At 40.0% G+C, this 22421-nt stretch overlaps 1 protein-coding gene across 4 annotated transcripts in view; it reads left to right on the top strand.

Moving 5' to 3' along the window:
• Positions 1 to 22421, top strand: part of DENND1A (DENN domain containing 1A) — a 284733-nt gene that overhangs the window by 88517 nt on the left and 173795 nt on the right. For all 4 annotated transcript variants that reach the window (XM_019541012.1, XM_019541015.1, XM_019541013.1 and 1 more), the window contains exon 5: positions 6948 to 7067. In XM_019541012.1, coding sequence (XP_019396557.1) covers positions 6948 to 7067 — 120 coding nt within the window. The remainder of the gene's footprint in view (positions 1 to 6947; positions 7068 to 22421) is intronic.

Genomic DNA, 22421 nt, shown 5'->3' with positions numbered 1-22421 from the left:
GGCGCCCAGAACTGGACGCAGTACTCCAGCTGCGGCCTGACCAGTGCCGCATAGAGGGGGAGGATCACCTCCCTGGACCTGCTCGAAATGCATCTGTGGATGCACGACAAGGTGCGGTTGGCCTTCCTGACTGCGTCCCCACACTGCCGGCCCACGTTCATCTTGGCATCAGTGATGACTCCAAGATCCTTTTCTGCCTCTGCACTGAAGAGAAGGGAGTTCCCCAGCCTGTAGGTGTGGTGCTGGTTCTTCCTCCCCAGGTGTAGCACCTTGTCAGTATTGAATCCCATCCTGTTCTCATCTGCCCACCTCTGTAACCTGTCCAGATCTAGTTGTAGCCTGCCCCTCTCTTCTAGCGTGCCCACTTCTCCCCACATCTTAGTGTCATCAGCAAATTTGAACAAGGTGCTTTTCACCCCCGCGTCCAAGTTGCTGATGAAGATGTTGAACAGTGCAGGCCTGAGGACCGAGCCCTGAGGATCCCCACTGCCCACATCCCTCCAGGTCTAAAATGGAAAGAACTTAATAGAGACTAACTATAGCTGAAATGACATTAATATTTTCAGTCTTTAGTCATATGCTTGATGCATTCCAGTTTCTTAACATCCTGGACTTTATGAGATCAGAAGGGCGTTAACATCCATTTTTAGGCCCCTGAGATTTGTTTCTTAAAACACCTTTAAATAATTTTATTCACTTTTTAAATTACTTAAGTAATGGGTTTCCAACACTTCTCAGAGTATGGAACACCCATAAGTTAAGTGTGTGTGAAGTCTGTAAATAGATTTAAACAGATATTTGCTGCTGCTGCTTCTCCCACCTACAAACTACTCTACTAGAAAGTTATCAAAAACAGGTAATGTCTGTTCAGTGCTATCTGCTTATAATGTCAAATTTGACTAATCATGAGCCTTGTGTGAAGTTTTAACTTCCAGTCATGTTAGCTGTCCATTACCAATGAGAGAGAACATATATTCTTAAATCCTTGGAACTCAAATATTTAAATTACCAAATTAAAAAGGGATGCTGGTATTGACTCACAGGTGCTAACTGCTTCTTGCATTTGGCTGCAAACAAATATAGCTACAGGTAAATACCAGTTCTGAGACGCTGTATCTAGAATTTGCAGGGTGATGAGCTTAAAATCAAATGCATCTTTTTCTGTTGCTAACCTTTATCATTTGACTACTCATCTCTTTTACAGTGTACTTGCAATAAAGTGGCTGGAAGAAGTAAACAAGTAGCTGTTAATGAAATGAGTCCTGACATTGTTGGAAGGCTCCAGCCTTCCTCCCTCCCCCCATATTCTTAGTACATTTTTCACGTTTTAGCGTAAGTTAAACAAACGTTTTGTACCAAAAGCACTTTCCTCTTTAATTCTGAACCAGTATGATTCTTAGAGGTGTGACTACTGGAGCAAACCAGTACTGGCTCCAGAGGGATTTTAATCCTCTTTCTGTACCTGAAAAACAGTGTATTGGATCAGATCTCCAGTTATCAGGATTCTGGCTGTGGAGGGTTAGTTTCAGCTTTATATATAGTAAAATTAAAGTTACCCTTCTGAACAAGTAAGGGATGGAAACGTTGTACCAGATTCAGCCATAAGCACTTGGATTTCCAATTGCTAGTTTGTTTTTTGCTAGTTGTAACTGTAGTAGAAGAGTCTGTCTGCATTAGATTGAGTATCTTTTGTTAAATAATTGGAGATGTTTCATATTTTGGTTTTTTCCAATAATTACTGACAGCATAGTATTCTCTGGTAGGATGTTAGTAATTCCATAGTTCAAGGTGCTTTCTAAGAGCACCACACAGATGACCTGTATAAATTCATGGAGGTAGGAACAGAAGCTAACATAGGCTACCCGACATTCTTGGTTATTGAAGGGTGTTTGTTCAGCCACTACCGTTAAGGGCCAAATTAATGGTAGTGATTTCAGACATTAATTTTTTTTCCATAGAAGTTAGTTAATCTGTGAAACTCACAGCCATAATGAAGTCTGGTGTCATGTGCAGTCATAGACTTGCAACGGGCCCCACTGAAAATGAATGAGATACTTGAGAATTCCTGCAGTTTTTCCTGTAGATTCCTACCAGGTTGCCCTTTCAATGAATGGCTCTGACAACAGCAATACATAAGCGGCACTCTCTTCTTCCAGCTGTACTGTTGCTGCTATTGTTCCCTTGCCAAATGCCGAGAAGCAGAGCACTGATAAAGAGTCCTCTCCAAAGTTCTTATGGTTTTTAGATGCATCTCTTTCAGACAACTGGATATCAACACCTGAAGCAGTTTTGTGCTTTTTGCAGAGCATGGCTTTAGAATGGCAGCATATAATTCATCATGATTTTGAGGGTAAAGAGAACCCTTTGGCCATTATGTCATTGATAACTTACTGTTAAGCAGTCTGCTATTTTTTGTGCCGAAGGTATCATTGTACACTTGAGGCATGCTCCAAGAGCTTCAGTGTAAAATGATCAGTGCCATCAGTGTATTCCATGCTGGAGCTTCTGTTCTTTGTTGGGAAGAGCATCTCCAAGACAATTCTGGAAAGGAAGAAAATAATGCAGCATAGTATTGGAATGTCACCGCAAACATGAATCTGTAAGAGTATGAAGAACTTTCCACAATAGGGCTCCATGCCATTATTTTCACATTTATACCATATTTACCTGAATCCAAGGTGACTGTGAATTTAAGATGACCCCCTAATAATGAGATTTTATATATGGGAAAACACATTTCATTAAAGGAGAGGAGGAACCTTGTCTTGGATTTGAGTAAATACAGTACATACCATATGAGTAATGCAAAAGTATTGGTCATTGGTAAAGAGCTCTCAGTAGCTTTCTGCAAGTAACGTTTGCTTTGACTTGCATAATTCTTTGGGCAATGCAGTCTAATTATATCATTTATACAGATGTCTAAAATACAGTGATAACATTGATTGCTATTAAAATATTAATTGACACTTAGTTGACACTCTTAACAGTCCAAGTAAGTAAGAGTGTGCATTGTGGCATATAAGGAGAGGAGTAGGTTCAGATTTCCTGGGTTAGAAGATACTCAGTATGCAGAAGCATATTTTGGCAGACATGAGGTCCATTTGATGAGCAGTTCTAAGGAAGCATCAGACCAGCATGACAGACGGGATCCAAGTCAAATGAGGGAGAAGTCACTAAAATCTCTATTTTTTCCCCCCAATGTCAGAATATTTTGAAAGAAAAAAAAAAAAAGAAAAATGGCCCAGAGGCACCATTTTGATAGTGTTGATATATCTTTCTTGGGGTAAACTTATCTCAAGTACTTAGCTGTAAATGCTGTAGTAAAACAGATGATGAGTAAATTTATGAATGGAATGCCCCAAGCAGATGGCTGTTGTCCATCTGCAGGAGATCACCATGGTTGGTCCAGTCAAAGTTCGGACCAAGACAAACCTGATCTCCATGGCCATGACTTCATCTTAGGTGATTTAAAACTGTTTTAGCATTGTGGTGCTTCATCCTGGCAAATTGGAGTTCTTGCTTATGAATGCCAGAGTATTGGGTCCTGTGTATTGATAATTGGCTAGGAGGAAAGGGCACTTTTGGGCCTGTAAGTTTAACTAGTCTCCCTCCTCCAAGTCATTATTGATGCATACCCTTTCGTCACCTGGAAGGGGGACACTGACACAGACGTTCTGGAGTCCAAGAACCCTGGGTGTTCTTCTAAATTTGTCGTTCTGCTGCGCAAGCATATGAAGGGCATTTGTGCAGCTTGAGTGCATATCATCTTCCAGCCATTTCTTGGATGCAAAAAAGCTTTGTGAAGAAGATGCTGAAGGCTGCTTCCTAGTAATCAGACATTCAGATGACTTCTTTCACAATGTGGTTTTCAGGGAGTTTTCTACATGGTCATTGAAGCCCTGGCTTAGAAGTTGAATGTAAAGGTAGCATGCAAAATGATGTCTGGGTGCTCTGTGCCTGGAAGATGTTATTGGGCACTTGATACCTCTCGCCTATATGTACTTTCTGATGTAACACTTCCATCCTGAAATGGGTGCTTCTCGTCCCCTTTTCCCCCATCTCTCTTTCCTCAGTCATGAGTTCTGGTATGTCTGAATGAATCTGTGGGAGACTAATTAGTTATTTAAGATAAGAGCACAAATGGACCAATGGTGTGTTGTCTGCCCCAGTTTTAACATCCAAAAACTGTCTGTTTTGATACGTGGACAGTCATTCTCCATATGAATGGTTTCTGTTTGTCAGTACGTTCATCATTTATTCTGTTATTTTGCATACCGAGGAAAATAAGCTATGAATAGGGACGGCTTATCCATGTTGGCATATGCTACTACAGTAATGAAAAGAAATGACTAGGAGCTTAAAGAGCTTCATTGGCCCTTCAGCCACATGGAACAGAGGCAATGGCCTCTCTCCCTTCCCTGTGGTATTGGGGCATCAGGTGGTGGTGGGGTACAAAAGTAGTAGGAAAGGAAGGTGTTCTGCCACCCCTGAATGTGAGCAAATCTGGACATCAGAAACAAGTTCACGTGCTTTTTGGTTTGAATCGTGGATGTCACTTTTGAGGATCCCACTTGTCTCCTTTTACTCAGTTCTTTTGTTGCCAGCTTCTGGTTTTCTTGTTTCTCTACTCTTCCTCCTCCCACTCAGGATCATGGCCTTGTGTTAGATGGTGGACAAGCTGTTAAGAGGGTAGCCCTGCTCCTAAGGCTACAATCTAAAATGCTAGAACATATAAGAAGGGAGGAATATAAAAACAGGCAAAGTGATCAGAGTGATCCTTGGCACCTTGCTTAATTCCAAGGTGACTATTTTATATACATGCATTTAAAGAACAGAGTTGAGCCCCAGGCCCAAAATGGGGCCTTTGTGCATAGCTAGCAAGCATGCCTTAAATAATTTTAGATAAAAGAGCCACACAACATCTGAAGCTGTTATCCCAGGTTTCTCTACCAACTCGTCTCTCAGTAGCTTAATAAACAATCTCCTCCCTTCCTCAAATGCAGCTTGCTTCTTCCCTCTGCTGTCATTTTAATGGTCAGTTAGGATGCTATTTTTCACGCACCCTCAGATCTCAACCTTGTTAAAATTAAGCATATAATCCTCTTTTAAAACATAGAATTAAATCACCATAGTAACTTTACATCCCAGCTTTACAGATAAAACATAACAGGAATAAGAGGGGCTCTCTGGGTCTCCCCCTGACAGGTCTGTGCAGTTTATAGAAATGTGTGTTCTCTTGGCATTTAGCAAGCCATAGAATAGCGATACTTACACTACCTAATTTTCTGACTGTTGAGTTGCTTTAAAATTCCTTCCTTTCAGTTCATCTTTGATTTGGAGAAATGGTCTGTCTGTAGCCCTCCAGCATTCTTTTTCTTTTTCTTTTCAGATCCATTGAGAGGGTTTTTTCCCCTTTAAGTTGGGTAGTGGAATTTCTTGGCCTGTATTGCAAGCCTCTATTTGTGAAAATCTGCCTATTTTTTTTGGTTTGTACTGGACATTCATTGATGGCCTTGTAAATAGCTGTATAGATTTAAAACAGACTCAGAACCTGATATTTCTGTCCGTCTTAAGGTTTTTGTCCATATCTTAGTGAGTCTGAAGTCAACAGGAATTTTCCTTTTTTTATTCTCCTTTTGATAAGCAGGATTAAGTTAATGTACTTCATACTTGCATGCACAGGAACTAGTCAATTGCCACTTTGCTGTAAGCCCTAAAAAGACAGGAATGTACTTTGAACACAAAATGGACACTTAACATTTTATATTCTTTAATTCAAACTTGCACAAATTCTCAAATGAACATAATTATTAATCTGGATTAATAAAACATGATTAATAACATTTCCTCTGAATTTATTGGGCCTGGTTTCAACACTATTACTGTAACTTTAATTAAAACAATGAAATTATACCGGTGCAAAACTGGAGTGACTTGGTGGTGAATGAAGCCCAGGGTATACTTAATCCTAGTCTTTCATACTGTCTGCCACCATAATAAACAAGCATTTCTGTGTTTGGTGAGATTTAGACAGACATGGTAATATTTCAAGAAATCAAATAACACTGCATGAAATATTTAACGTGTTTCATTTTGAAATTAAACCTTTAAAAAAAGTACTGTGTGTGTAATGTAAAAGATGGTATTTGGGAGAGACCTCAAACTACTAGGAGTAATATCCTTCATGAATTCTAGTGTTGGGAAATAAAAGTTTGTTTCCCTTTTATTGGGTACATTGTGGGTTTTCTTTTTTTTCTGTGTTGTACACCATAAAGTTGCATGTTTTAATTGTGAATAGATATTCTCATAGGTGAATTGTTAAGAAGTTTTTTACCCTTCATATATTTTTCACTAATGTTAGTATCAGCTAAAGGTGAGCTATTACCTTAGGGAGAGAATTATGTGGTTGCATACACAAAAGGGGGGATACATCTGGGAATGCTCCATATTCCATACACTTTAAAGTTGTGTCTTATCCATTCTGAACTTATTTAGAAAGTGGGAAAAATGGCCACTCACATTTTATAGTCAAACATTAATACATTATGCAAAGCCAGAAAGTTAGCAAATAAAATAAACCCTGGAGTTAAGGAGGGGAAGAAATGTTTTGGATTGAATGTTTAGCTGGTACTGTGTGTACAGTGTTAAACATACCCAAAAGTCATATCATTCTTTGTTTAAAAAGTAAGACTCTTTTTCCCCACTCCCCTTCTACATCCTTCCCCTCCTGCTATCTCCACCTCTCTCCACCCCACAACCAAAAAAATTAAACCAAGGGAGACAGATTCAAGTTTGCACTTTCAGAGGGTATAAATACTCCATTAATTTTCAAAGAATCTCTGCTGAGAGAGGAAATGCTTTCAGGTTCAGTGACTTAGTCTGATTAGATATTTCTAGCACTGAATTAACTGTACATTAACTTTTCCTTTTGTTCTCTTTATTTTCAGCCATACAGTTGGCCAAGTTGGCCAGAACTTTACGTTTGTACTCACTGACATTGACAGCAAACAGAGATTTGGATTCTGCCGCTTATCTTCTGGGGCCAAGAGCTGCTTCTGTATCTTAAGGTAAGTTTGTATGTGGTCCAGCAATTGGCTATCTTTGGGAAACAGTGTTGCCCTTTGCTTTTGTTACACTGCAATTATTTTTTCCAGCTGTTGAGAATGATTTCTCTATCTGGTCCTCAAAGTCACTGCACTTTGGGAGAAATAGTGCAAAATATTCTTGCACTTTGGGTTCCTCTATAGATAAGTATATTTGTTTGTAGTTAATGTTCTTAACAATGTGAAAAAAAATCAATGTCTCTGTGTAGTAATTTGACATGACATAGCATGATGGCAGCCGTTATCTTTAACTGTCACAATTGATTCTGTTAAGACATTTCATGGACATTTGTATATGCAAGTTTTATTAACAAAGCATCTGTTGGTAACTGAGAGAATACTTTGCTAATGCTTTACATATCCCAAAAGTCTATGGCTATGAGCCTCACTTCCTTCAATTGATGGATATGTGAAGGCAATCTAGCTTAGCTGTGAATACTGTTACTGGGAATCAGAAATAGTGTGCTTCTCAGAGTGGAAGCAATGAATGAGAGGGCTGGAGTATCAAAGTAAATCCTAATGCCTCCTTGGAGCCAGCAGGCTTTGGAGCTGTCTTTAGTTAGTTTTTCTACTTCCTTTTGCCACAAAGGAAAGGTGAAGGAAATCTGATTTTAGATATCCTGGTTGCCAGACTCCTGCTGGGAACCCTCTGTTACGGAAGTGAAGCTTTTCCATGTATACTGCTCCTTGGTGGTTGCTGCTGCTAACTAGGTATGGTGGCAGCCTGCCTTCCACCTTTCAGCAGAGGTGTGTGGAGAGGTAGGGAGAGCTAGGGGAAGTGTTCCTGGTATAGTCCAGGTAAAGATGGTAGAAATCTTACCTAAAAATGGCAAGCAGTTGACTGAACTCCTGGCCTGTTTTGCAGAAGGTGGTGGGGGAGCAGGTACCTCCACCTGTAGCTCTACCATACTGCATAGTGGTATGTTTCCAAGAGAGCCTATTGCAAGGAAATCCTGTCTGGCTAGAAAAATTTCAGCCCTGTGCTGACAGTAGTGTCATAGGGCACGCTGTATATTCATTACTGGAAAATGCACTTTGTTTACTGGGGAGACATTGAGGGAGAAACTTGAAAAATCTGGGTGACAACTGTAGGTATAGGAGTATATTCTCCCTGTGGGTTGCATGTAAGGTCATTGAAATGAATGTCATCACATGCTTATGTCTAAAAGCAGGATGGTCATCCTTCTGTGTTTAGTACACAAGGCATTTGAATGCTCTGAGAACAGGGGAAGGCCACAAAAGGTGGGTGAGTTTGTGCCTGTGCTGCATGGCCCGTCCTGTTGAGTCGGAGAAAGCTGGAGAAGTCAGTGCTCCACTTCCCTCTCTGCTGTGGTGGCAGGAAGAAGGATGTTTCCACAGCAGAAGTGACTGTATTTTCTTTGAACTTAAGCAATTTGGGGACAGTAATAATCCCATTGTGTGAACCATGTTCTGGAGTGATGGAAACCTCTCTTCAGGCACTTTGCTGGAGCCATTCTCCTAGGTGATTAGTAAGCTAATAAGCTCTTTTTTGGGGACGGGGGAGTCTCTGGTTACTTAAGATAACACTTGCTGTTTAATGGAAAGTTAAGGAGCAAAAATAATAAAAAAAAAACTATATAAGTTTGATCAGTCTCCTCTGAATAGGGGCCCTGTTGCCAGATCCCTGAGGTTGCACGAATGCCTGGAGAACAGGGAAGGACATAGAGAAGGCTATAGCTTGGTGCTTCATGCTTCCATCCCTGGCAAAGCAAAAAGAGAGGATACCCCCCACATGGAATAGCTGTAGCAGGGGAAGAAATGGGCCCATGGGCCTCATTTACAGTGCTCTTTTTACATGTGAACTCATGAGAGAAAAGTAATATTTGGTTTAATTAACTGACTAGATTTTGTAGCATCTTGTTCAGAAGTTATTGAAAACTATATAAAGTTGTTGTGCACCAAGTTGGCACCTTTCTTCCCAGGATCACAAAATAACAGTAGGGAAAAAAAATTTAAAAAAAAGCCCAACAAAAAAACCCACCCCATTGCTTCCTATCCCCTTGTTTGCTTGTTGCAAGAATTTCCCATAATCCTTAGACCGTTTTGTCCCTATCACTTCTGGAAAAATAACGTAGAAACTTTTTTGCTTTGTTAAAGGAAGCATCACAAAGGGACAGTGTAAGTGAGTGTCTCAGCTAGTTACCTTTTCAGATAACTTTCAGCCTTGAGAGGCTCAGATCATTGGGATCCTGGAGTCATGTTCCTCCTCCTTGTGCCCTTCCATATGGGGGAATATTACACTGCTTCTCCACTTCTCAGTAGCACTTTAGATGATAAATGTGAGTTAATGACTGACTTAATGATAAACCAGTTGTACTAACCTGGAAATTGAGGAAGGAATCGGAATGAGGTCGGGATGTCGCTGCAGAATGGCCTCTTCATACCCACATTTGCAAGTTATCTCCTGGCAAGAGGATTGTGATGCTCATTAAAATACAATGAGCGCTGCCTATGTATAGTGAGCATTCGTTGTTTTAATGAGGGCCTGAGTTGTAATATAGGGCAGGGTTCCTTTCCACTTCAAAGAAGGGAGCTGATTTTTAAATGGCAGATATTGTATATGCAACACCTACGGAGGGGGTGTGCGCTTTAATTTTCATCAAAGGCTACTTTATTGTTAAAAACAAAACTTAATAGCAAATCATTTGTTGGTATTGAATATAGTTTTGTTTTAGAGAGAGCTTTTGATTTAAGTAATGGCCATTATTGCTAGGATGCTCTGGCACTATGAATGAGTTAGTCTGTAAGGTGCCATGATGCCCTGTCTTCTGCCTATACTAGCATGATTGTCAAAGCATTACTATTATTATTACCAGGAAGAGGTTTCCATTTTGGAAGAACTCTTGGCTTTTTTGGGGCCCCAGTAACTAGAAATTTGTCATCAGTATAGATGTTTTCTATTTTTTAAATAAAAATAATTCTGGCAAACTTGCTTTTTTTGCTTTTACTTATTTCCATATTTTCCCCACTTTTAATAAAGAAGCATTGTTGTCAGATGTTTCCACAGCTGTGCTTTTTTATTTTTTTAGCTTCTCTGTAAGTTAACTTAAGTGTAAATTTTGCATGTTGCTGGGTTTTGTCCATTAGTTAAGAATTATTGACTTTCTATCTCTCCTCTGAACTCCGTTTCCTTTTTCCTCCACCTATTTTTAACTAATCTTGACACTAGTGTGAGTTGGCTCAAATGTTGTTGTTCACCAGGATTATTGATGACTCGAGTTTTCTTTTCCACGCAGCCCTGGGAATAATATTAACTTCTTCACTTAAGACAGCAGAGGGCACATGAGAGCATAAAAATGGCTGATGTCACTCGCAGAGTTTGGTCTGTTGGTTTGTTTGGGGGCTGAATAATGAAGAGGTGGGTTTTTAAAATCCACTGTGAAATCCTTGTGATAGCTTCTTTGTAGATTAGAGTTTGGACGGAACTGCTCAGCAGCTGCTCTTTATACATTTTAAATGCAGCTTTCAGTTGGTTCCCAGTCAGCATTCTGGGGGAATTTTTTTTAAATAGGAGTTGAATCTCAGGGTCCTCTAGGCTTTTTTTTTTTTTGGTGCTCAGTATTTAGGCAGAACTCCACTGACTTCAAAGGGAGCTTTCCTTGAGAGAGAGAGAGAGACGATGAGTAAGAATTGATTTAAGTGCAGCAGGATTTGAGTGTAAAAGAGGGCCGGGGGAAACCCACCCAGTCCCGATGCGTTTGCCTAGGTAATGGGCTGACTCCTTGTGTTTCCAGGAATTGACTAGAATGAGACTGCATGTTTTTGGCCTTGCCTAGGGGAGTTATTACTTACAAAACTATTTCAGGGTAAATCACAGTTTTCAGTAGAAGCCACATGGTTATCTTCCTTGTTTTCTGTGTACTGGAGGTAAAGAACGTTTCTGTTAATGCAGAAACAGGAAACTTTTGCACAAGTTCGGCAAGAATTGTCTCTCTAGCTCTGTTCTGTAAGTCGCTAATGGGATGTGCTTGGGCGTCCTTGTTTTCCTCCCTCCTGTGGGAAGGCTGCCTTTCTTGATCTCCTAAACGTTGGGTATCCCTCCAAGGAGTGGAAGAGACTGGAAGGTATCAATCGGATCTTGATTTTTGCTTCCTGCTTATTGCCGTTGCACTGATTGACCTTGCAAATGTTTATTCATTCACTGGTATAATCTCAGTGACAAAAAATAATATTCTGCTTGGCTCTTAGCCTCAGTAAAATCATACAACAGAAGGGGATGGTGAAAGAACCGGGCCCAAGGAGTCCATCAGAGTCTGAGTGTGAATTTGTAACCCCAGGGAGGATGTCCTCTGGGCTGAGGACCAACAACTCAGCTTTCCTGTAGTGGCCCAATTCTCCCTTCCTTCCTGATTACTGTGCTGGGACTGCTTCCTCCAACCTCCAAGTTCTCCTTAGTTGCCCTGCTTCAGGAAACTAAGAAATGAGAAATGATTTAAGTTATTTTCTCTCTGTTTCTATGTAACCGTCCGAATTTCCATTTTACCTCTCTTAATTTGTTCCTTTTGGTTGTCTTTGCTCAGGGTTTCCATTTTGGCTCAGGCAACCTCTTGAACCTTCCCATTTAATTGTGTTGGCTTATTTTTTCTGCTTTTGTTTTGTTTGGGAGGATGCATACGTTCTGCTGCAGCATGTCTAAATCACCTTCGTGCGAAGTCTGGGATTTCATTTCCTCACTTTTGATGTTAGGTCTCATTCACTAGCTTCTTTCTGAAGTTTAATATCAATCCTAGAGCTAGTGCTTTCTCGCTCACAGCCTGTTGAACTTGATTATATTATGGTCACTTATAGCTTAATGGCTCAGTTTTAGAGCTTGTACTTCAGCCAAGGCTTGCATGCTAGTTAGAACAGGGTTCTCCAACGTGTTAGATTAAGGGCATGCCTCAGAAAATTTCAGCTCTTAGTTTTCACTTGGTTTTGACCAACAGACTAATTCTCCTGGGACAAAGAACTCGGATCACAACAGGTCAGAATGTGTCTAACGCTGTGGATTCCGATTTGAAATCGCTGGGTTTTTCTTGTTTGCACACCTCAGTGCTAACCTTGTGTAGTACCCAGAGGTACACTTGAAAGGATCTCAAGGCACCCCAGGGTGCTGCAACACCCTGGTTGAGAATCACTGAGCAAGTCCAGGGTCTCTCCTGTGCAGTCTGGAACTTGCTGTTCCAAGAAGCAGTTACTCCATGTATTAAAATGGACAGTCTAATCCTGGCTCAGATGCAGCTAGGTATCCGTTATGACTTAATTGCCTACTTTATGTCCCTCTCCTGTGCTTTCAGTAGTCTTTCCTTGATTGGGCAGCTGTATTGTATCCTGCTTACTGGTACGTTTATATTCCCTTAACTTGAGATTGAGGGCAGTGGCACAATATGCTTTCTCCCTCATGGTCATCACAATGCTGAAGAAGTAAGATGAGAGTAAGAAAGAGCATGCCATTGATGGTAAAGGGATAGTGTGAATTTCCTAGAGATGAGATGTGCACTTTTTTTCATCTCAAGATATCAAGTCTGACTTCTCAGGCTTTGCGTTTGGAACCAGATAGCTAGTTTCATAGAGCAGCCTTGCAGAGCCCCGAAGAGGTTTGAGGTTGTATTGTAATAATAAATACTTGTTCCTAGCCCCTTACTAAACGGTGATCAGGACCAAGGACTTGTGTTACACAGGTATACGTTTTACTTTGAAGGTGAAGACAGTACTTGGTCTGAAATTCTGAGTTTGGCAGAATTTAATTTTCTGCATATTTTATATTTTCTTTCCTGCTTAAATTTAATTGCTTAGGCAATATGCCATAGTGCAGCATTCCTAAGGATAGCTCGCACTGGATGGTTGCATAAGAATCCAGTATTTGTGTTTTGTAAATAGCCTTTCTGCTAGTCTTGCATTGATGCCAGGTGATTTTTAGTTGCACCTGTTTCTATTAATGTCCCACTAATGAATGCCTGGAGAGACAAAGAGAGAGACAAATGGTTGGGGTGTTTTGTGTGCAGTGTTGCTTGCCAGAAGAACACAGCAATATTGAAGAAGGGGCCTGGGAATAAGCCATTTTAAGGATATGTAAGGTAAAAAAAATGTTCTATGAGATAGCAGCCTGAAGGTATTTTGTGTGAAGACTGGAAATAAGTGGTGCCTTTGGTTTGAGGTGCAAGCTAAAGGCTCATAATAGTGTTTAGTATTTTCTGTTCTTTCACTGGATTAAACAAATAAATATTGCCCATGATGGGTTGTACAAGATCCTTCTTGTATGAGATGCTTTGCTCTCATAAGGGAACCAGAACTCACAACTTAAATTGCAAGTGGGGTAGTCTTGGGCTGCCGCAAGTTTTTCAGGAGCAGAAAAGAGTATAAGGCAGCACAAAAGTTTCAACTGTTGAGCACACGAGGCTTTGTTCCAAGGACTGTGGCTTTGTTCCAGGGAAACATTTCAACTTTTTATGTGCAGAAATAGTTCTTTAAAAGATGTGGTTTTACTCCGAGCTGTTTTTGTTTGTGTGTCTCTGACTATTGTGTGTTTGAAAATCTGGGGCTCTTAACAGCTTTAGAAGCTGTCTCTGAAATGGTAAAGGAAGGGAAAGTTCATGTTAGGGAATGTAAAAATGCTGATAACTCGTTCTGAAGATTTTTTGATGCCCTTTTGCAGCATGTTTATATGATACAACTAACAAGTTGGTAATTTTTTCAAAAGCCTGTGTTTTTATCTTCTGAAATGTTTCCAGCATTTGATGCAGGAACTAGTTATTAGTTTTTGAAGAATCCTTCATTAAGAGAGCAGTAGCTAGTCAAATGACTTTTTTTCCCTTCTGATTACTTAATCTTTAAAGTAAAATATTTGCTTATGAAATATACTGCATTAAAATGTTTGAAACAAAGTTTAAATGGCAATTTTAAGTGTATACTAACAACTGTTTAAACTTGCAAGCATTTGGTTGAAAAGGAAATGTAGGGCATAATAAAGCAGGATGCTTTTTAATCTTTCTAAAAAAAATTGATATTATGTAAAAGAACAGATACAAAACTAAACTAATAGACGTTCATAGGGATTTTCATTATGACCGTGTTTTTAAAATGTAGATTTTTTTCATTGATAATATACACTTGAAACTTCAAAAAGACATTTCCAATCTAGTACACAAATGGCTAAAATAATGAATTTTAAGCTACCCAAATTTGCTTGAAAATATTTTTCTACTCTCAATATAAAAGGGATATTTATTACAAATTCAAGGTTACAGGTGTAATTTATGAGTTTTATGCTGTTTCAAACACTGGCTTGGAGGCCAGTTTCATAGTATTTGTACACTGTGATTTAGTCCACTTATTCAGTCCAGTATTTTCAGCTAGAGTTCTTTGTCCAATAACAAGCCAAAATGCATTGAAATAGGTATGGCTTCTACGTGTATAAAGATTGCCTTCAAATAATACAGAAAATATTATATACCATGGTGCTGTTCATTTTCTTTTTATAAAAACCTTTTTTTCATTTTACTTAAAAGAAAAAATGATAATTTTAATATCTCTGACAGCAGTTTAAGCCTGTCTTCTGTATATACCCCCTGTATTAAAGACTTTTTCAATCCATTTTCTCATGTTGGCTGTTTTGGTACAATGTTTAAAACAATGTATAATTTGTTTAATATCGTTTAGCTCTTGATTTCCTTTGTTTAAATCTATTTTCCAGGGAGGTAGTAGAGCTCTAGAGCAGTACAGGATGTTGGGTCTAGATTCATAAGGCCAGGCACCATGCTTGTTAGTCTGTTTGTTCATTCTGGAAGCTAAACTTGTAAAAATAAATAAATAAATTAAATAAAAAAACTTAATCAAAAACTTCAATAAATGCCCACATGGATGTTTAAGTATGTTGCTTTGTAAACTGCAGGAAATCCAGTAAAGATTTAGTTGAGATTTTTGTCTCATGTAAATAGCAGAATATCATTGACATTTCAGGTATTACAAATCATTGTTTTGAATGCCAAATAGGTTTGGAAGGCTGTTGGTAAATGCTGGCCCACTGAACCAAGGTTCTCTGTTCCTGGGAGACCCAGATTGCCTGTAATGTTTGTTGTCAAGCCTTCTGAGAGGGGCATCTGCTGTTCACTGAAATGTGGGGTGAGATGATTATTGTTTTTTACTGTGCAGTAGGTGTCTGGAGTACTGGATAGGGTCCTGTGCTCAAAGGAGGTATCTCAGGAGAAATTACTTATTCCTTTTCAGTGCTTGAAGTCCATAGAAGATCTTGACTTGATCTTTAAGTAAGAGCTCTCTAGTTCTTGTCCGCAGGTCGCGTTCCAGCTCCCATTCTCAGAAGGCTATTTTTGGAAATGTCTGATTGGTTGGTTGTATGAAGTAGCAGTCTACAGTACCTAGTGTGAGATAATTAGATTTGGGGGAAGCTTAATTAAAACTGAAAATAATGCACTTGGCTCTGATTTATTTATTTATTTTTGAACAAAACCGAAGCTTTGCCAGGTTCGTTCAGGTTGGTGAGTCCCCCAGGTGAAGTTGGTGCCGTTGCGTTATAACCATGCAGGGCCCCAGCTTCATATGACCTTCTTTGAGATTTTTCTGGTGGTTTGATATCCAGAGTGAAATGCAGAAATGTTTGTGTGGAAACTCCTCTCTGTCGAAATAGTTGAGCTTTGCACCTCTCTTACTTGAAGATGAAAAGAATCAGGTCTGTAATAGTATGTGACAGATGGCAGAAAATGCAACTAACTGAATGCGATTTCTGTATGGAGTCATCTGAGGTTTTTGGTGTGATTTTGTTGTGAATTCCCCTCGCACTCCCCCTTCCCTCTCCTTTTGATTGCAGTCTTTGTCCATTTTTCCTAAGGATAGAATAAGATTTCTGAGTGGGGGCCTCTCTTGTGGTGCAAAGTGAGAATTGTTTTTAATTGAGCAGAAACATGTGGAAGGATCAGGAATATCTCAAGGGATTACAGAAAAATTCCAAATTTGTACTACTTACAGCTTGTGTTTAGAGCAGGGTCTGCTGGGAATAAATGTTAGTTAGTGTGACCTGTGACCTTAAAAACTGTTGACATGGATTTCAGCCAGAAACTAGCCACAGAACTCCTTTGTTAAACTCATTCATAGCTCCTTGAAAACTCTAGTCAGTGAAAGTTGCCAGCGCAAATCTAAGGAAAGCAGAGCTTTTTTTTCCCATGCTTTGGAAACAGTGGCCGCCCCTTAACCAGCAAGACTTCTTTAATAGGACTCCATCGCCTAAACTCAATTGGAATTGACAGCTTCCTGGCTCAGTCTTGCCAACTGGCAGGGCATTGATGCATAGGGGACAAACAGCTTTAGGGACCTGTGTACCACTGTTTGTGTGTATGCAGTAGAAACTTAACTCGCTAGATTGTGATACCCCTTAACTCAAAAAAAAAATCAACATTCTGTTTAAGTTTGACATGTCTTTCAAGCAGTTTTGAAGAGGAAAATCCTGAGCTGTATCACAGAATATTTGTTTAAAATAGTAACAGGGCTGGTCCTGGGATCTCCTGGAGCAGTGGTTCTCAGCCAGGGTGCCATGGCATCTTGGGGTGCACAAGATCCTTTAAGGATGTTGTGCGGTTTTTGCACTGGTCGGTGTTCAGACACCTGTGCGTGATTCATGAGATAAACCAAGAGATTTCCCATAGGAATCTGGGGGTGCCTCGAGTCCGATGCAGGAATCTGGTGAGGTTGAGAACCACTGTCCTGGACCTTTTCGCTGATATGGCCCAACGCAGCATGTAAAGAAACAGCATTTCGTGTTCAGATCTCTTTATCCCTTAGCTATAATACAATAAATAATTTAACAAATAATGGTCTGATTTACCCAACATGAGAGGGCTAGAATCTTTACACGGGGTATTTCTTCATTCAGTTGTTCCACTGAGCTTACTTTTTTCTTCCCTCAGCAGATTCTGTTATAGTTCATAATTTAACCCACTTCAAGGGCTTGTCTCAGCATCCTTAGTTCAGGCTTATCTTAATGTTGGTGAGTAGCCCAACTACTGCATAACACATCCATAAACATACCTGTATAAGTGCTAGGTGGAATATAGCACAAGCTGTGATCTCTGAGGAGGGGAAATGCTTTGCTTTGGGTAAGCAATGAAATGCTTCGTTTCAACTACTTGCAAAGTATAAGGTTTTCTACTCATTGTGGGCCAGGCAGTAGGCTGGGGATAGGTGGAGCTATATAATTAACTTGTCTTCCAGTTGATTACCTGATGAAAACCTTGATTATTAAGGTTGCTAGAAAATGGTTTTATTCTTTTAATGGAACGTTATGGTGTTGCCTGTTGAGTTGAACCCTCTGCCCTTTACAAAAAAAAATCTTCATGTTAAACCAAGTGAAGGGTTTATTTAAGGTTGGTTTTTTTGTTTGTTTTGTTTTTTTAAGATTTAAACTATTAAGGTGCAAACACAGGGCTGAATTGTCCTTTCCATTGTTTTCGGTAGACTTGCAGTAATTCGCCATAGTAGTGGTAATTTACTTGGAGGGAAGAAGGTATGATGAGGTCACCTTCATTTCCCCTTGGGGGCAGGCCCATTTGTAGTCGAGGGGAACAGGACTTCACAGTAAGTCACTCCTTGATGGGACGGAAGGGTTTTGCTTTCATCCGTGTGTCAGATGTTGTGTGTTCCATCTAAGCCAGTATGTGCTGCCTTCCAGTTCCTGCCAGGCATCATCAATTCATAGGTGTTAGGGTCGGAAGGGACCTCAGTAGGTTCCGAGTCTGACCCCCTGCCCTGGGCAGGAAAGAGCACTGGAGTTGAATGACCCCAGGCAGGTGCTCGTCCAGTCTCCTGCTGAAGACCCCCGGGGTAGGGGAGAGTACCACCTCCCTTGGAGCCCATTCCAGATTCTGGTAACCCTTACCATGAAAAAGTTCTTTCTGACGTCCAACCTAAATCTGCTCTCCATGAATTTGTGGCCATTGTTCCTAGTTACTTCCGGGGTGCCCTAGTAAATAGAGCATCTTCTATTCCCTGCTGCCCTCCCCTGATGAATTTATAGGCAGCCACAAGATCATCTCTCAACCTTCTCTTGCGCAGGCTGAAGAGATCTCAGTCTCCTCGTGGGGCCTTGCCTGCAGGGCTCTGACCATATAAGTGGCCTCCTCTGAACCCTCTCCAGATTCTCCGCATCCCTCTTGAAGTGTGGTGCCCAAAACTGGACCCAGTACTCCCAACTGCAGCCTAACCAGTGTCACATAGAAGGGAAGCATCACCTCCCTGGACCTGTTCATCATGCATCTGCTGACGCACGCTAAAGTGCTGTTAGCCTTGTTGATTGCTCCGTCACACTGACAGAGTATGTTCATGTCTTTGGGGTGGTTTGGATTGATTTAAATTCTCCAAAAACCTGAACCTATAGAAATAGAACAGTCTGTGGAAATGATCTGATGCTCTTTCTTTAACTAATTTTCTCCTGAAGTTCTGATACATCATGCAACCGCTGCTTAGATTTTTAGGAGGGAAGTTCTTAGATTGGCAAGAAAGTGGATCACATTTTTGGCTCCCTTTAGCCAAACAAGAAGCTTCTGATTATCTCAGAACATTAAACAGTGACTAGCTTTATGTTGCATGTTTTGAACTAATACTGATATGACTTTCCTTTCATGCAGAATCACATTAAGTGCTAGTAGCTGGATATGTTTAATGGTTGACTGTTCGAATTCTGAAACCTCCCCTTGTTAGCTAATGAAGCTTGGTGGATTTATGGCCTCCATAGCACTTTGCAGTATTTCTTTGTATACGTATAAAAATCAGAAAAGCTCTTTTCCTGTATCTGTTAACACAGTACATCTTCGAGAAAAATTATGAGATCTCTCTTGTATCTCCTGCCCAGCAGCAAATAAAGGGCATTCTATCTCTGTGCTAGGCTGCGGGGAGGGAGCAAACACTAAAAGTTTATGCTGGTTTTCTTCCCCAGGTTGAATGCATTTCCACCTTGTCCCACTTGATATACACTGTTGTTTTCTGGCAGAATAGATGAGCATTTTTCCTCTGTATATTAGTGCTAAGATTACTTGGTGCCCATGTGGATATTTAGAACGTTGTGAGATGTGTGTTTGGGGGAAATATCCAACTCCAGATTGTTAGGATTGTAGGTTTAATAACTTGCCCTTTTTATTTTGGTTTGCCAAACTTTCTTTCTCTTTTTTAAATACAGGAGTGCCCTTTTTGTGTAATGGGCACTGAGACCATCAACTGCAAGACCTAACAAGGCCAAATAAACCCTTTTGTCCAAAGAAACCCTGTCTGTTTGTGTGAATATGAAGTTGCTTTTGTAAAGTGAGATATTGAATTCTAATTCATGCATGCCCTTCTATTTTGAGGATACCTGCCGGGTATTACTAGGTTGAAACATTTGGGCAGTTTTACTGCTCATTTCCAAACCATGTGTTTTGCTAGTTTGCTAGTTTTCTTCATGTTCCGCATGCATCAGTCCCAACTAATTTGAGGGTTTTTTTCCTTTTTATTAAAAAATAAGTTGATCAATGTACTGGTTTTAAATGAAAACTTGAAAAAATGAAATGTAGACATATAATCACTTCATTACATTACTGACACTCCAAAGTAATTATTGTAACATTAGTTTTTATTTTGTAACGCTTTTTGTGGATCATTCATTCACTCATACCTCTTGCCAGTAAGCAGTGGTTCTTAAGTCTTATATTTGGGTAGGGTTAAAAGCCTGGAACCATGAGTAAATGTGAAGGAGTTTAAACCACCTTCTCCCCCTTTGTGCCTAAATGGGAGGCAGGACTCCAAAACTTTTCTCTTACTACATGGAGTTGTCATGTAGAGGGGGGAAAATGGAGAACTACTTGCTCTGAACAGTTCATGTTGCCCCTCAGGGTACAAGGTGGGATCGATTGGTTGAGCATGACTTGTAATTTGTAATGGTGAGAGGATTGCCCCTGCTCAGGCTGCTAGCCTGGGTGCTAGGTTCAGTTCCCTGTTCCACAGCAGGCTTGCCGGTGGGTAATCTGCACGAGCCCAGATCTTCACAATAGTCAGAGGTTTCATTCCTGTGAAACTGGGGAGTATTAAAAGGATCAGGGCCTTATTGTCTAAGTTTCTGTTCTCTGTGCATAAGATGTGGGCATTAGATCCCCTTGTCTCTCGGAGACGGTGAAGAAAAATGTATTAGAGATTTTGAGGGACTGAAATTCTAATAGGGAGCCTTAGAGAGAAGACATACTGACCCCTGCGTTGTAAGAAATAATTAAGCTTGCTGTATTTAAATCTGGGTTTCAGCAAAGTGCTCTGACACAATGTGTGGTGCTTTGGACTTTTCTCCTTTCAACACTTCTAAGTGCACGATTCATCGAGCTACAAACAGGTGGAATGCCAACTGATAAAAGATCAGAATGCTCTGTTTCATTTAGCATCTTATTTTCTGTCCTTTGCACAAGCATTTCACATTGTGCAGCATATTATGTAGCAGAAGGTGGAAAAGGTCAAGATGCACTAAATATTAGGATGCACAGTCAGTCAAATTCTGAGTAACTCAGTGACTTAATCTCCTTGATTTGTCAAGAGGTCTAGTGCAGCTTACTCTGAATTGTGCATTACTGCATGAATGACAACTATGGAAAACAATAGTCTGAACAAAAGGAGTTGATGGCCTCCAAATGGTTGCTGTGCCAGGAGACATTTCTGTTGGCAGTTTAGGATTTGAAGGACTTGTTCTCATAATAAATTGTAGCTCCGCTTTGCACAGCAATACTTAACAGCCAATGAATGGTAAAAGGGGAAGGAATAAAGTACACAAATATATTGAAAATGCAGGCAATAAAGCACAGAAGCTGTTGATGGAGTTGGCAGTTACACACTCTTACTCCAGAGGCAGGTTTAGAATGGGAAAGTTGGCTGTTTAATATATTTTGTGTACTGTTGCTGAACAGAAAGAACATATTTGATGTAACTTAGCCCAGATGTCAGAAATGTGCAGTCTCATGGCCATTATTTATCTTCAGTACTTTTATCCAAATAAGCTGAGTCAAACAGATTTTTGGGGTGGGTTTTACATTTTTGTTAGTATTAAAGGGTAGTGTTACACTTGGCCCACTTGAGACTGTGTGGGATACGGTAAGTGATTTTTTTTTTTTTATCCGTGTGTATTAACTTGGTTACATGCAGTTTAGAAAATAATTAGAAAATATTATGCATACTGGGCTGAGGCAGAACATTTTCCAGTTTTGAAGAGTGTTGTTTTTTTTTTTCACTTCTGGGACTTTAAATTGGCAGGTCTGAGTTTAAAGTACTCATCTCCAAAGTTGCACAACGTCTGAACAAAGGAGAAGCTTTGGCTCTACAACTAAAAGTAATATTTTCATATTTGATAGTTTTTATAAGCTCATCTCCCTTCTCTGTGTTGATACTCATTTTTTAGAAAGTTAGATTTCCATGTTGAAAATTCATTTTGAGAGGAGGGGAAGTAAATTCATGCTGAAACTAGTTTTGCCTACAGAGAGAGAGAGAGATATTTCTGTTTCTGGATTAGTGTATTAAACTGGTTTTCTCATAAGGCAGGTTTGCCAGCAGTACCAAGCACACACAGCCCCTTAAAACAAGATGTCCTGAACCCCTCCCCCTCTTCTGCTGTCAGCCTCCACGTTAGATATACACAGAAATCACCAAAAATTGATGCAACCAAAAATCCTGATCTAGTCTTCTACCAACTGCTACATGGGGATTTAATTCTGTGGGATAAATTAGCTCCACTAATAAAACAGATATCAGGGAAGGCGTGTCTTTCAGCTCTTTTGCTTGAAAACCAATTCTGGTTTTAAAATATTAGAGAATTTGGTGAAGCAATCATTTGGTCTCCCCAAAAACCAGGTTTGGTGACAACTAGATGTTAAAGGATTAGTCAGTCTGGGCCTGATGCATTCGCATTGTCCCTGAGTCCCTGCGCTTGTTAAAACTCGTAAGAAAAATTGGTAACCTGTCCAACCAGTAGCTTCAGTGCATACTTAGTGGAAGTGTCAGAGCAAAAACACCTGGGCAACAGCTAGAGAATAAACAGAATCTAGAGACCCTTTGAGCATGTAATCTTGGAATAAAATGGGACTTAATACAAAAAAGATGGTGATGGGAATGCTATGCCTGTCCCACCAGAAGATCTTTTGTGCATTAGACTAAGCCATATGTCCAGAGTCAGAATTAGATACAAACAAGGGTTGGAAATGTAGAGGTTTCCTGTTTCCTTTCCTTGTATATTATGGAGCTGTCCAAAGTGTAGAGCTTCTGGGAAAAAGTTACTTAATAAATTAATTTAAATATAGAGAATGTCTCTCG

The sequence above is a fragment of the Crocodylus porosus genome, unplaced genomic scaffold (genome assembly GCF_001723895.1).
Source record: "Crocodylus porosus isolate Cpor-Errol unplaced genomic scaffold, CroPor_comp1, whole genome shotgun sequence".
Taxonomy (NCBI): Eukaryota; Metazoa; Chordata; order Crocodylia; family Crocodylidae; genus Crocodylus; species Crocodylus porosus.
Note: the sequence above shows the minus strand (reverse complement) of the source record. Positions and strands in the feature narration are given on the sequence as shown.